General features: G+C 35.2%; 1 protein-coding gene across 1 annotated transcript in view; it reads right to left on the bottom strand.

Moving 5' to 3' along the window:
• LOC132092386 (lysophospholipid acyltransferase 2-like) overlaps positions 1-14,119 on the bottom strand; it is a 30,369-nt gene that overhangs the window by 11,791 nt on the left and 4,459 nt on the right. Inside the window, exon 2 of the mRNA XM_059498609.1 lies at positions 826-971. Within this exon, the coding sequence (XP_059354592.1) occupies positions 826-971 (146 nt within the window). The remainder of the gene's footprint in view (positions 1-825; positions 972-14,119) is intronic.

Consider the following 14,119-nt stretch of genomic DNA (forward strand, 5'->3'; position numbering starts at 1 on the left):
TATGTTGGTATCAACAAGACTTTTTCTAATGTTACTCTATTAATAAAATTAAAACACCAGCTTTTTCCCGCAAAGGTTTTTGCAAAGTATAGGCCTACTGGAATTGAAAAAAAAAAAGAAAAATAATGTTTTTATTAATTTTATTACTCACATTTTATTACTGTTATTATTAAATGTCATTAAATTTAACTAAAGTAAATCATATGATCAGACATAAAAACTTATATAACGATCTGAAGTATTTTCGGAATATGCAATATTGTGGGGAAAAAAGCATTAAGTAATCTTTAAACCTTCTTTTAAAAAAAAAAAAATTATGAATAAATAAAAAAACATTTAATTAGCCCTAATTGTAAATTATAAACAATGTTATTCCACTCACAATACAAAAATGGGACCAACCAATCAAAAAAATTCAACTATGAAAACCTGTATTTCTGTTTTCCATTTTTCAAATCCTTTTTTGGTTTCAATTAATTTTGAACCAAGGCTCAAAAACATTGTCCAGTCCCTGTTGCACTCAACTGAGGGAGTCATACAGGTGTATTTACAACCACAGAATTTGATACTTGACAGTGTACTACAGACGTCAGCTTCAGCTCTCTTTATTGTCCTATAAGCTGTTTGTTTGTGCTGTATCAAATGTTTGTCGTTTCACAGACTGCTACATTTTCTATTGATTGGCGTCTGTTGTATCTTTCTGGAAAGTCACACCAGCACTAATCCTGCAGTCAAGCAGCAGGGAGTACAAGCAAAAACTGGTTTCAGTTTACTTGTGGACACACAGAGAGGATGTGTCAGTGTGGACTGCTGGCAAATACTCACCAGCCAAAGCAGAAGAGGGCAAAGTAGATGCCCAGCAATGTGGCCACCACATGCCGCACAAAAGGACTGGTCTTGCTGGGGTGCAGATAGAGCCTGAACCACACGGCCGTGAGCAGGGCACAGAGCTGACATACTACGAAGTTCACCTAAAAACAAACAAAGAAAAAACACAACTGATCATCAACTGAACTTACGCCATCACCAAAAGACTGACACTTAGATCAGCTGTAGAACTTTTCAGATTGGTTTGTATGTCACTTCTGAAGAAGTACTTCAACAATATAATTTTTATTTGTTGTCAAGTGATTAAAAAAAATGACTAAAATCACACTCACTCAACATTAAAGTTTTTAATTGACCTTTACATATTGCAATAAATTCACATTCAATCTTCAAATGAATGTAGAAGCAATATAAAGACAATATTTGTTTACTGGCATCTTTTTTATGACTGAAGGCAAGTATCACTGACACCAACACTACTGATATCTGCTAATAAATTTAGGATCGCAATATACAGTATGATACATGTATAACCATTTTTTTAATTTCTAAAGATTATATTTAACAGTGTTATTAAAAATATTAATAATTAATAATGGACAGCCAAAAAAAATAACTATACCATTTGCAGAAAACTACTCCACATACATTCAAGGGCATGTGCCCACCATTTACTTGCCCTAATCCTGAATAAACAGTTACAGTCTTGCTAACTGCCAAGTACAGTAATTGAAAAAATACAGAATTCACACAACACACCAGGATGCAACACAAAACCGTATTTCTGTCCTCATCAACCACATCTGCATTAAATGCCTGTAGAACAGCACTTAAAAACAAGTCCACAAAAATAAATCCACCACAAGAAAGACACCACTTGTTTTGTGACATCCAATACAATGGGCATGTTCTAATTCAGTTAGCTGGATTTGATTGTTGACGATTTGGCATGATCTTTTACTGGTTGGTTCTTCGAAGCTTATTCCAGAGTTGCTGTCACAGCAACAGGTCCGTAAACTTAAACCTGCTCAGGGGTGGGCTTATTTCACGTAAACAGGATTAGAGTGCATATTTTCACGCAGAACTACTTAAAATTTGTCCGCTACCACCGCTATTCTACTTAATTACTTGATAGATACTATAACTGATCCAGGGAGAATAATTCAAAATAATAAATTAAAAAATTAAAGATAATATAATAACGTTGCGTAGTCTTTAATACTATAGACAGAGCCAGTTTTCCTCACTGAAAGATTCGTCCTAAAATAATGACTTCATAATTGTATTAGAGTCTTACACACAAAAAATGTAGAGTCGTGCATTCGTTTGAGGGATGACAGCTATTATGGGAGTGGCTTGATGGAGCGCAGGAGATGTAGATAACATGACCTTGACCCTTAAGAAATTTTAATTAATGATGTCATGTAACAAATCTATTCAAATATAAAATTTTATCTGAAATATTAATTGCTAAAAATGTCATGTAAAAAATTTTAATTAAATTAAAAACTGTGCACATTTCAGTTATCTATTATCAGTGTTCCTGTAGCTCAAGTGGTAGAGCATTGCGCTAAGGTTGGGGGTTCAATTCCCCGGGAACACATGATAGGTTAAAATCGATAGCCTGAATGCACTGTAAGTCGCTTTGGCTAAAAGCGTCTGCTAAATGCATAAATTGCATTTTTAATTTAAATTTATTCTATTATAACATTTATGTAGTTTTGTTTTCTTGGCTTTTTCCTTATAAAAGTGCAGAAATTTGTCACGTTTTTCATCAGGTGTCTTTTTTAAATTATATGATGTCATTACATTGCTGTCTTGCAGCCAGCCAATCTCTGCACTGCTGATTGTGGTTTAGAGTATCGATTCATAACCCCTTTTAAACCAACCCATGAAAGCACAATTATCTCAGATAACTCAATCCAGCCATATTAATCATCAACAGCCGGTACGTTGAAGAATCGAATTAGCCAGATCCTGATTAGCATGATGATATCATCTTGGATGTGTCATTTGATCTCAGCTGTAATAAGCAATGTACACAGAACGGTCCCTGGTCTGCATGCTGTAACTTGTAAGCAGCACTGTAATAGTAAAAGCTCCAAGCACTCAATATAAATTCATGCTAAATGACAGCTGACAGCACAGTAATAGTATAATAGATCCACGTGTCTTTGAGATTATCTGAGCTAGGATGTAACAAAAATTTGAACTGAAAACATCCCCCTTTGAATCCGGTTTACTACTTTCTAGTCTTGAAACACTTAACCCCACTGACAGCAAAGAACTGTCCATTATGAACCACAGCGCATGAACGGTAAGCATGCCGTTTGATCCTGAGACTTGAATGATGCTGATAAAAAATTGAGTTACAAGTAATTATGAAGGCTCACATAATGTTTCAAACACAACATAAATAATCCATGACAGATGAAGGATCATCAACCAATTCTGACAGAGGCTTGTTTGTCACTTTCTTTGCAGACTTCCTGTTGCTTTCTCGCTCAATTTCATCTGTACATCTGTCACACTTGCAGCAAAGCATGAAGCACACACAACATACTAAATAAATCAGTAAGTTAGTTCTAGGAAATCACACAGCTAAATGGTCAAAATCTGCCATAAAGTGAAATTTCCTTCATGTTGGCTCAACCCTGGCTGCAACAAAAGAGTGTTGAGCTGTAGCCCCAGTGCCAAACATTTTACCACAAAGTCACACAAAAGCATTTTAGCTGCATTGTGACTCAAGCAAACATTTTTATACATTTATGGCCTTAACAGCCAGATGTAAATGAAAGAGGAGAGGCAAAAAAAAAAAAAAAACCTGGAAAAGCAGGCCAAGTTACTGAACTTGACTTTACAAAACTTACTCAACAACATGAGCCCATTTCTGTGTAATTACTGCTTTATCATTTTGTTAAAAGGTCTTGATAAAATGACTTTTAGTGAAACTATTAAACTGGCAAATTGAGGTGATTTAATTCAATCATAAAAGCTAAGGAGCAGTTTCTGTGCTAGAACATCAGGGAATTTACAGAAACTCAGTTGCGATTTCTCATAAGAAGAAGAAATGGACTCATTTCTCTTATTCTATAAATTATTAAATGGCAATTTTAAGCACTGTATTAAAAGTCAAACAGGGTAAATATCAAAGCAAAAATTAATTGCTGAAAACCTTTGTGCTTTATAAAAAAAAAAGTTTTTGTAACTTTTTTAATGTACAATTTATAAGACAAGAATTTTAAAAAAACTATAAAATGAAACTTATTTTGTCAAAAAAAAATTAAACAAACTAAATATTCTTTTTTTTGTCAGTCAAATCGATATTTCGATGCTTAGGATGCTAAATTGAGGTATGAAAATACTATAAAGTATGACATATAAATCAATAATTTTGAGATCTGCTAAAGAAAAAAAAAGGATGAAATACAAATAGATAAAATAATAAAACTACTGTCTCATTACCTACATGTTTTGAATTTATATATAGTGAAGAATCATTCTTTTCTGACCTTTTGTAATACATACATATTGTTGCTCTTGGCTTGAAATTATGGTAAAATAATATGGAAGATGGTTAAAGCACATATCCAATATCCAAGTGACATAAGGAACTCTTAACAGCCTTGAACCTGGTCACCTTCATCAATAACTCAGCACGTCTGTACTGCTTCATGTTGAAGTGTTGCTACATGAGGCAAGCTAGCCAGAAAAGTTGGACTTCTCTATTTCTCGCTCTCTCACCTTCTTCTTTAATTAATTATCCTTCATGTGTCTCATTACATTCCTAGTCTCCTTTATGTCCAGGTTAGCTGGTGCTTGATCTCCAGTGTCAGTGCAGACGAACCTGAGCAGAGGTCCTCATCACCTCAGAGCACACCCCGCTGGAGATAAACTACATCCAAGAATTTGCCAAACCTACAGATTGTGATAAGCAGCAGATGAATCTTATTTCTTTCCACACACGTGACTCAGGGGCAGAGGACCGTGCTTGGGCTTGGCTAGAAATATCCTGGAGATTCATCAAAGTCAGCTGACGCAGGGAAAGCGAAAGGCCTCTACACTTCATCAGGTGGTGAATGTCGCTGCTGAGATGCTAAATGTGCCAATTGTCGGAATAAATGAAATTGAGAATGAATAAAGGAAAAGGGGATGTCAAAAGTACTTGGCGATATGAGCAGGGAAGTAAAGCCATTTCAGAGGCGGGGTTTTTGTTGTTATTATTTTACAATAGAGAAATACTTGGAAAAAATGTGCACAGATGAATGACACAGCAAGTCCAGAGTGATGTACTGATGAAGTAACTAGGGTCAGTATTCATTTCCTAATATTCACAAACACTGTTGCACTGTTACATAAAATCAAACAATATCTGTCAGCAAAACAAAGCAGCAAATGTGTAAAATTACTGTGCACACAAGTTATACAACAAATCCATAAAATGTCAGTGGTTTTATAATGAAGAAGCACAGAATGGCAAAACCCTGCCTAAATATTCCTCCCTGCTCTGCCTTGTAAAATTAGAGTATAGAAAAACAGGACAGTTGGGCTTGTCACAATTTCACGGCATGTGATGACAGTAACTGCTTCTCTGACATTTCAAAACACGCATTCCCTAAAATAAAATGTAAAGAGCAAATAAAATTCCTTCACCTAATACAAGTGAACATATAAGCTGTATTTGCGGGTTGTATACTGAAACAACACATACAGTACATTGAAGAGGAAGGCTGATAATACACGGGGCGACTATTTAAGCAATGTTGCTGGACATTTTCCCCACTGAGAATGGGTAACAAATTTCTCTTTTTTTTTTTTTGCTGCATGGTTTAAAAATAATATAGCCTACTATATAGCTTTATTAATTAACTCACGGAGCGCGTCGGCACGCGCAACCACACACGTGACACATGCCTGCAGAATTTTTATTTTTCCGAGCAAGGGAAGCAAAATGAAGCGAGCGAAAAGAAGCACTGTGTGGGATCATTTTAACAGAAAGGGCGACGAAGTTACCTGTAAATTATGCGGCGCCGTATTAAAATACAGCAGTAGCACAAGTACGATGCAGTACCATTTACGAAGCAAACACCCACAAGCCAAATGGCCAATATGGAAGGAGATGAGAAAGCGGTGTCTGCTACCCAAGCTGGAGATGAAGACCGCAGCCAAAGCTACACCATGATGATGCTCCTGGGAGGTGACTACAGCACCCCTCGTCAAGCCACTAATTATCCAGAAGCAGAGGTTCACATCTACATGAGAGACGATCCTCCTTCTCTGGATATTAATCCTCTTAACTGGTGGAAAGCAAATGAAAGGCACTTCCCGAAGCTGGCCACTCTAGCGAGACGTTACCCGTGTATTCCCGGTACATCTGTCCCATCGGAGAGGGTGTTTTCTGCCACGGGTCTAACTGTCAACAGGCTGCGCTCCAGAGTGACCCCACATCACGTTGATATGTTACTTTTTTTAAATAAAAATTAGACAAGGTGTTGGGGTAGGGCTGCTATTTTTATTTAACGAAAAATCTTAGTCTAACGAAAAAAATTGCCGGTTTCTTGAAAGCTTCGTTCAAATGGATTCAGTGTTTTCTTTTTGTCATGTTAATTTGTTAATTATTTAAGTTTAAAAAATATATTTAGTGTAAGCCTATTTTGTTTTTTATTTGTATTATTTTATTCTATTTTTCTCTCACTGTCAGAAATGCTGAAGTGCGTAGAAATTTTAACTGAATCCAGGTTCTGTTGTTGAAACGTTAAAATAAACCCTTTGATTAAAAAAAAATTTGTTTGTATTTTTTTAAAGGGTCACAGATACGCGTCAATTTTATTTGTATTTAATGTCAATTCAATATTATAATCTTATCAGTTAACGGTTAATAATCGATTAACGAGTGGCGGTTGTCGGTCTGGAAAATTAATCGAAATGAGCATCCCTACTTCTAATTTCATGTGGTTCAGTAAAAACTGCTATATTCAAGCTGAGGTTTGCATACCATGACATATTTATGGTGCTCTATGTTAAATGGGCTGTATGATGACAAAAAATAAAAGAAAAATGCAGACAGCAATGCTGATTATAATAATGAAGAATTATTGCCTCAATTAATGTCATTCATGTCTTAGTTTAGGCGGAACAATCTAATTGGCCGACCAATTACAGACAGGGAAAGTATTTGGGAAACCCTTTTAAGAACAATCACTGTATTTGCTGTTCCGTTTGGGATCGCTAGAGGTGCAAAGATGACACACTTCGGCTTTAAGTGCATCCTTAGGAAGCCTGTTGCTACAGGACACGGTTCTCCTAAAAATAAATGACACTGAGGTGCAGAATGAAAGCTGCCCAATGCATTCTTCAGTCTTTTCAGCTGTCACTGACCACACACTGACTTGATTGATTTGCTTTCCACTCCAAGTGCTTCGAAGGAGATCAAAGCAAAGTAACATTTTTCATATCTCTTGCAGTGATATGCAACTGAAACCCAATTACAGTTTATTCTGCATGGGCTATAATGTGATATAAAGCAGAAATAGTGGTCGACCAATTGGCGATACATCGCCAAATATCTGGCCTTTTTCAAATATAGGCATCGGCCAATAAGTTTTTCTGTTTGGCTAATGCGTTCATGGTGGGACTTTTATTTTGATGGCGCTGAGAATGGCAGTGCTTGAACACACAGTGCTCACATTCTCCCACTTGTTCGGTGTCGTTTTTAGAAGTCTGTCTTATAATCATAAACAAAGGAATTATAATGTATACAAACAAGTATTGTAATGATTGCTTTTATATTGTTAGTAAATGAAAGGCAAACATTATAATACTTTCACATTTGCTGTCATCAGCATTCAGCAAATATGAATTTATATAATTGAAGCAAATCTATGAATGACCAATGAACATCTAATTTCAAAAACTTAGCCGAATCCAGCTGAGAGATCTAGGGCCCTATGAAATCAGGTTTATTTTTACCTAAATTCGGTTTTATTTTTTTTCCAAATTGCAATTTTAATATAATAATCCATTTTATTTTTTCTTGACTCCTTTTTAATAGTTAAATTACATTTTAATAATCAGAAAGCATGTCTAATTAATTAAAATCATGAAACATAAATTTTCACATCAATTTATTAAAAGTTTAACAAAAATTAGGGCCCTATGAATGGTTTTATTTTTTCTCACCATATTTTTTATTGTTAACAAATCCTGTGTTTTAGCATGTTTAGGCTAATTATTTGAATGCATAAAATAACTTAATTTATTCTTTTTTTTTTCTTAAAGTAGCTTTATGAATTATTTTGATTTCTCAGGTATTCAGTGTTGTGTATTTAATTTTTTCTGTTTTTTCTGGTTATCAAATGAAGGCAAAAAACAATTCATTTAGCTTTTCAATTATTGAAAATTAAGCAAACTTTATTATTTGGCAAACAATGGGGATTTACAATTAAAATTAAAACATGGATGAAATGTTGTGTGATTATTCCTTAGTTTCAGTAGTAGTAGTAGTAGTAGTAGTAGGCTATGTACATTCTACTGAAAACTAGTAATAGGCACAATGTTTTCAAATCAAACCGGACGTTTATTTTGACAGGTTGCAGTAAATACCTTTACAGTTCTGTGTATGTGATATGACTCTAGTTTTACTCAAAAAAAAAAAAAAATGCACACAAACTTCTGCACACAGAGTCCTGTTGGTTACAGTGTTTACTTCTTTTTTAATTATATTTTTATTATTATATTATATTACATAAAATTATATCGGCTACACCCTACTTTCCAAGATATCAGCATCGGCTGTCAAAAAAACTGTATCGCTCTTCCACAAAGCAGGAATATTTCCCTCTTAGTAGGGGTGGGCGATATTGACAAAAATGTATATCTCGATATTTTTTTTCAATATCTCGATATCGATATTCAGACGATAAATTTGCAATCCTTTAAAGAAATGTGTGCAAATTGGAAAAGAAGGTCCAGTTGTTCTTTTGACTTTCTGCATTTTACCTATTATTGTATGGAATTACTAGTACATAAAAGATATGAGACATTATTGATTTAAACATGAAGTTATTGCACTAAATATTTATTTTAATACAAGAACAGCGCTTTTTCAGTACAATATATGTACGTAATAAATTAACTTTGTGCTTTGCAAACAGTACTCTATTAGTAATAGACTAACAACAATGTGACTACCTCTTTAAAAAAAGTTGTGTTTTGCTAAATGTAAACATTAGAACACAACACAATATTATATTTTTAAGATGAGGATAAAAAAAAAAGACAAAAGGAACAAAATAAATAACACAGACTCCGAGGTTCTGCTGGACCACAGATCGGAGGTCGTGGCATAATAGGTGACCTTGTGCAATTTATGGGACAGCGTTTGTCGACAAGACTTGAACTGTTTTAGTAGAGCTGTTTCACTGAAATATCTCCTTGAAGGCAGATTATATCTGGGATTTAAAGTCTGTAACATCTCTTGAAACCCATCCTTCTCGACTGATTGAATTGGCAACATAGACCTTGCAATAAAACTTGTTACAGAGTTTGTAATCGTTTTCCACTTTTCGCTTTTTTTTGTCATATGGTGTTTTCTTTGTGAATGTTTCTGCCAAGGTCTGTTGTGTCTGTTCTTTTTTTGTACCGTGTTTGTAGCAGCAGTGCTGTTTTGTTCAGCACGAAGCCTTTCATACTCTTCAAACTGTGTTTTGTGCGTTGTATGGAGATGATGAAAGAGGTTGGTTGTGGCGCTCTGCTATGCGGTGATCTGCATGCGACAAATTCTACAGCTGGGCGACTTTTGTTGCTCGTCTTTTTTGCTCTTCTGGCACTGGTTTTTGAGGATGAATGTGTATTTTTGCTTTCTTCGCTAATTTTTGTGTTGTTGTGCTCCAAGCTAGAAAACAAGTGACTGATGAGTAACATACGCACGGCACACTGTAGTGACGTAAGACGTCAGGGGCCCTGAGGCATTATGGTCAGTTAACCGTATTAATAAAAAAAAAAAAAGTTTTTTTCTAGAAGTTAAAAGAAGCCCTGTTCGTTTTCGGAGGCTATTCCGGTGGATCTCTTGGGAAAAATGTATTCCAACTTTTGGACTCATCATTATACAACGCAATTTTCTAATGATGCAATCATGAAGCTCGCCACTTGAGAACGCCATAGACATTTAAGAAAAACGTTTTAACTTCAGACTTTAGTTTTCTGCAAACAACGCATATTTTGCCTTTTCTAGCAGCTATTTTATTCATCATACATCGGCTTTACTCTTTACGTTATCGGATTGTTGCTTCAACTTAGAAACGTCATAACACACAGGAAAGAATTCCGTAGGTGTATTGCAAATTACCGTATTTTTCGGACTATAAGTCGCACCTGAGTATAAGTCGCATCAGTCCAAAAATATGTCATGACGAGGAAAAAAACATATATAAGTCGCACTGGACCATAAGTCGCATTTATTTAGAACCAAGAGAAAACATTATCGTCTATAGCCGCGAGAGGGCGCTCTATGTTTTCAGTGGTAGACTACAGGAGCACTGAGCAGCATAGAGCGCCCTCTTGCGGCTGTAGACGGTAATGTTTTCTCTTGGTTCATTTCTCTAGGTTCATGTCAAATTAATTTTGATCAATAAGTCGCACCTGACTATAAGTCGCAGGACCAGCCAAACTATGAAAAAAAGTGTGACTTATAGTCCGGAAAATACGGTAGTAGCAGCTTACTCATTGAGGAACGATCGTGATTTTGTGCAAAAAAAATAAAAAATACATAAAATACAGTCAAACAAACCCCTACATTACTAAAATCGCTACATATAATTGTTTAGAAGATTATAGTGTGCGTTATTTGTTTTCTCTTTAACTTCCTTCAGGTCTTTTCATGTTTGGGAGGTCGGATTGTACAAATTATGAAATATTCGATATCCCAATTTTGCATATCGTCCAGACAACAATTTGGATATTATCGTCTAAACAATATATCGCCCACCCCTACCTCTTAGTGCTGTAGATCACAGTCATCTAGTTTAAATTCAAGACCCAGATTTTGAACATAACTAAGCAAACAAAAACTTTTATTTAAATTTATAAAAGTGAACAAAAATGCCCTTAAAAAAATACTAATTGGTTTATTATTGATTTCTAAAAATATCTTGAATGTTTTAACTAGAGATCGACTGATTTGGATTTTTTGATGGCCGATGATGATTACATAATAGAGCACTCTGTAATTTAGTAAGTTGGTAAATAATACATGCATAATTTCTTAAATTAATTTATATTTATTTTACATAATATTTACCATAATAATTAGAAATAAATTATTTAAAATGAATCAATTAAAATAAAAACTATTTGAATTTGTTAAAAAAAAGAAATATGTAAAATAATCACGTTTAGACTTAGCAACTTCTTGCTTGAATCTGTAATCCTATTATAATATTTTTCTATAAGGAATTGAGAAAAATACAAATAAAGTAAACCTTCTAACCAACAGTGCACTCTTTATCCTGATAAGTCTATCCACACAAGGAATAATTTTTTCTCCAAAAAAAATTTCCAAGTAATGCTAATTTCACGTACATTAATACAACATGTTGGGTTACACAAAAAAAAAAAAAAAAAAAACGATCAACTAATGAAGAGAATGGGAGCTCTTGGTGTCTAAGCTCAGGCACTGGGTATTTAAGGCTGTCAAAATAAAAGTCACTTTTCTGGTACTTATTGGCCAAAAAGAAAAACTTATGGGCCAATGGCAACAATTAAAAATGCCAAATATCTTCCGATAATAAGATAATAACAGCCTTGGCCATATATCAGTTGACTAATAGTTTTGATTACTCGGCTAACTGTTGACTCAAAATGTGCTTATGCAAGCAATTCAACCACCAAATATAACAGCTCACCTGCATTTTTCTTTGATTTCAAAAGAGCAAACATCTGAAATCAAAACTTTTAGTAATCCTGCTCCATAGCCATAGGGTTCATCATAACATTTAAGCGAGAACCATTTGTGGTAGGGTAAGCTTTGCAACACTTAACCCATTAATCTCCCTAACCAAATGCCTGACCTTGACTATGGCATTGGAATTACATGACAAGCAGTTAGCCGATGATTAAATCACTCTTGAGCACTAAGTGCTCCCACCAAACAGTGCATTAGATACTCAATTATCTATGGGTGCTGCTAATGCACATGGTGCACTCATGCTCCTGTCAACTGAGCAGGTAAGGATAATCATTACATAACACTAAGCCCTTGACATGACAGTGAAATCTGGAGGAGATGGACCACTCCTATAAGAGCTTCCTAAGTAACACATCATGGAAATTAAGATTGTGTGAGCTTTTTGTCTTTGGTATGCAAAGGCAAAAATGAATTAATTTATCTTAGAAATGGACTGCAGTTGGAGTGGAATGGATATCAGTGATCCTTACTTGCACTCAGCATCAGTTATAGATCAGAGATAATTATCTTATTATTACATTCAGATGGATTCTGCTGAGCTCTTCATGCCACAGGATTGGCCATAAAAACTTCAGAGCAAGAAATTTCATGAAACAACATTTTACATAATTTTTCAGTACTTCTAACTTCAAGATAAAATGCCATTTCTCATCATTTTTAGTAATTGCAAAAAGCTTAGACATTAAAGGACTAAAAGAAAAACAGTTAGGAGTAGGTCACAATGGCTGAGTAGTGACAAGTTGATTAGTGATATCCCATTCCGGGTCTTTGTGCATTATAGATGCACGATATTAAAACAAGTATTTTGATGTTACACTAATAAGCAATAAACAACAAATAATGGGTATTAAATAGCCAATATCAACTGATATGGATAAATTAATAAAAGAAAACAAAGAATTGTAATAGTAACTCATTAAAACGGATTATTCCACTTTTGAAAACATGGTTTCATTCAGATGTGCTCTGTCTAGTTGCTTATGAACGCCCGAATGCATTACATGTAAGTACCTGATTTTGAAAATGTGTAGCTTTTCACATGCCAAAAATGGTCCTTTAGAATAAACAATCTCTGGACATGTCTGTATTTAGATTTAAAGGTATTTAAATCTCTCTCCGTTAAAAGATTTTTTAGGCCAAAATTTAGCTACACACATAATTCTTGAATAGGCCTTGTTTGTTATGCAATCCACAAAACAGCAATGTGGCAACTTGAGGATTTGTTTTTCTCCAGCACATGAGTGAAAACGCTGAGTAACAGAGCAAACCGCAGGTGCAGTCTCTAAAACACTTCCACACTAGGATTCTTATCCCCCGGAGACGTGCTAAATTTATCTGTATCTTCTTGTGAGAGACTCTGAGAGGCCGCTGCTCCGCATCATTCAATGAAGAAAAATCATCAAGCAGTTTCCAAATCAAGTGAGCATCGTGCCAATTCAGGATCCAAAGAAACATGACTTACTGCATAAGCTAAACATCCAGAATGATTATTTTAAGAGTGAATTATTGTTTCCTCAACATGTAGGGGAAATTCAATTCCACCTCTAATGCAACTCACTGATTTAAATCAATTATTGGACTCCATTCATCCCGGATGCCCATGGGAATGATGTTCTGTCCTGAGGCCATGGGAGGCCATGGAAAACCGAGATCAGGGCTCAGACATTCAAAATCAAATTCAACTCAAAACTACTAGTTTTACTTAAGTTGTTAGTTGCTATATAGACACACATGTAGGGTCAACACTTCTTTTGATGTATTAGCGCTGGCCTCAATCAAACAGGCCAATGCTCCACAGATCAGGCGCACAACAGCTGACTAATGAATTTGGAGGCCCGCGCAATACACACCGGTGTTATTTGCATTAATAAGACATAGAGGTCTTTGTTGAGCAAAAATTAGGCATTGTGGCATTGTTAAATAAGATTACCACCTTCCACTTCACCTGTCCATTTAGCCCAAGAAAACAACACCTCTCACAGTCAAGTGGTTAATAAGTAGAGCCTAAAATGTCATTTCTTGATTCACTAAAGGTCTCAGCAATCCATCTGTGTTTAGGCTTTGACTTTTTGACCCAACCATCCACAGGTGTGAAATGTTCTTGATGTGAATATTAAAAGCTCTCAAGTTGCTGACCTGCTTTGACCTCACAACAACACTGATGAAATGCACTGTCATTTGATGAATGCAGCTGTAATAAATACAAAACAGAACAGAACAAGTCATCCTGTTGTAGAAGGAACGAGGGAAACCATCTGATCCAAACCAACCACAAACTGCACGAGAGACAAAATGCATTAATGACATTCTCTCTTTAAGGCCCAAGTG

Source organism: Carassius carassius, chromosome 18, assembly GCF_963082965.1.
Source record: "Carassius carassius chromosome 18, fCarCar2.1, whole genome shotgun sequence".
NCBI lineage: Eukaryota > Metazoa > Chordata > Actinopteri > Cypriniformes > Cyprinidae > Carassius > Carassius carassius.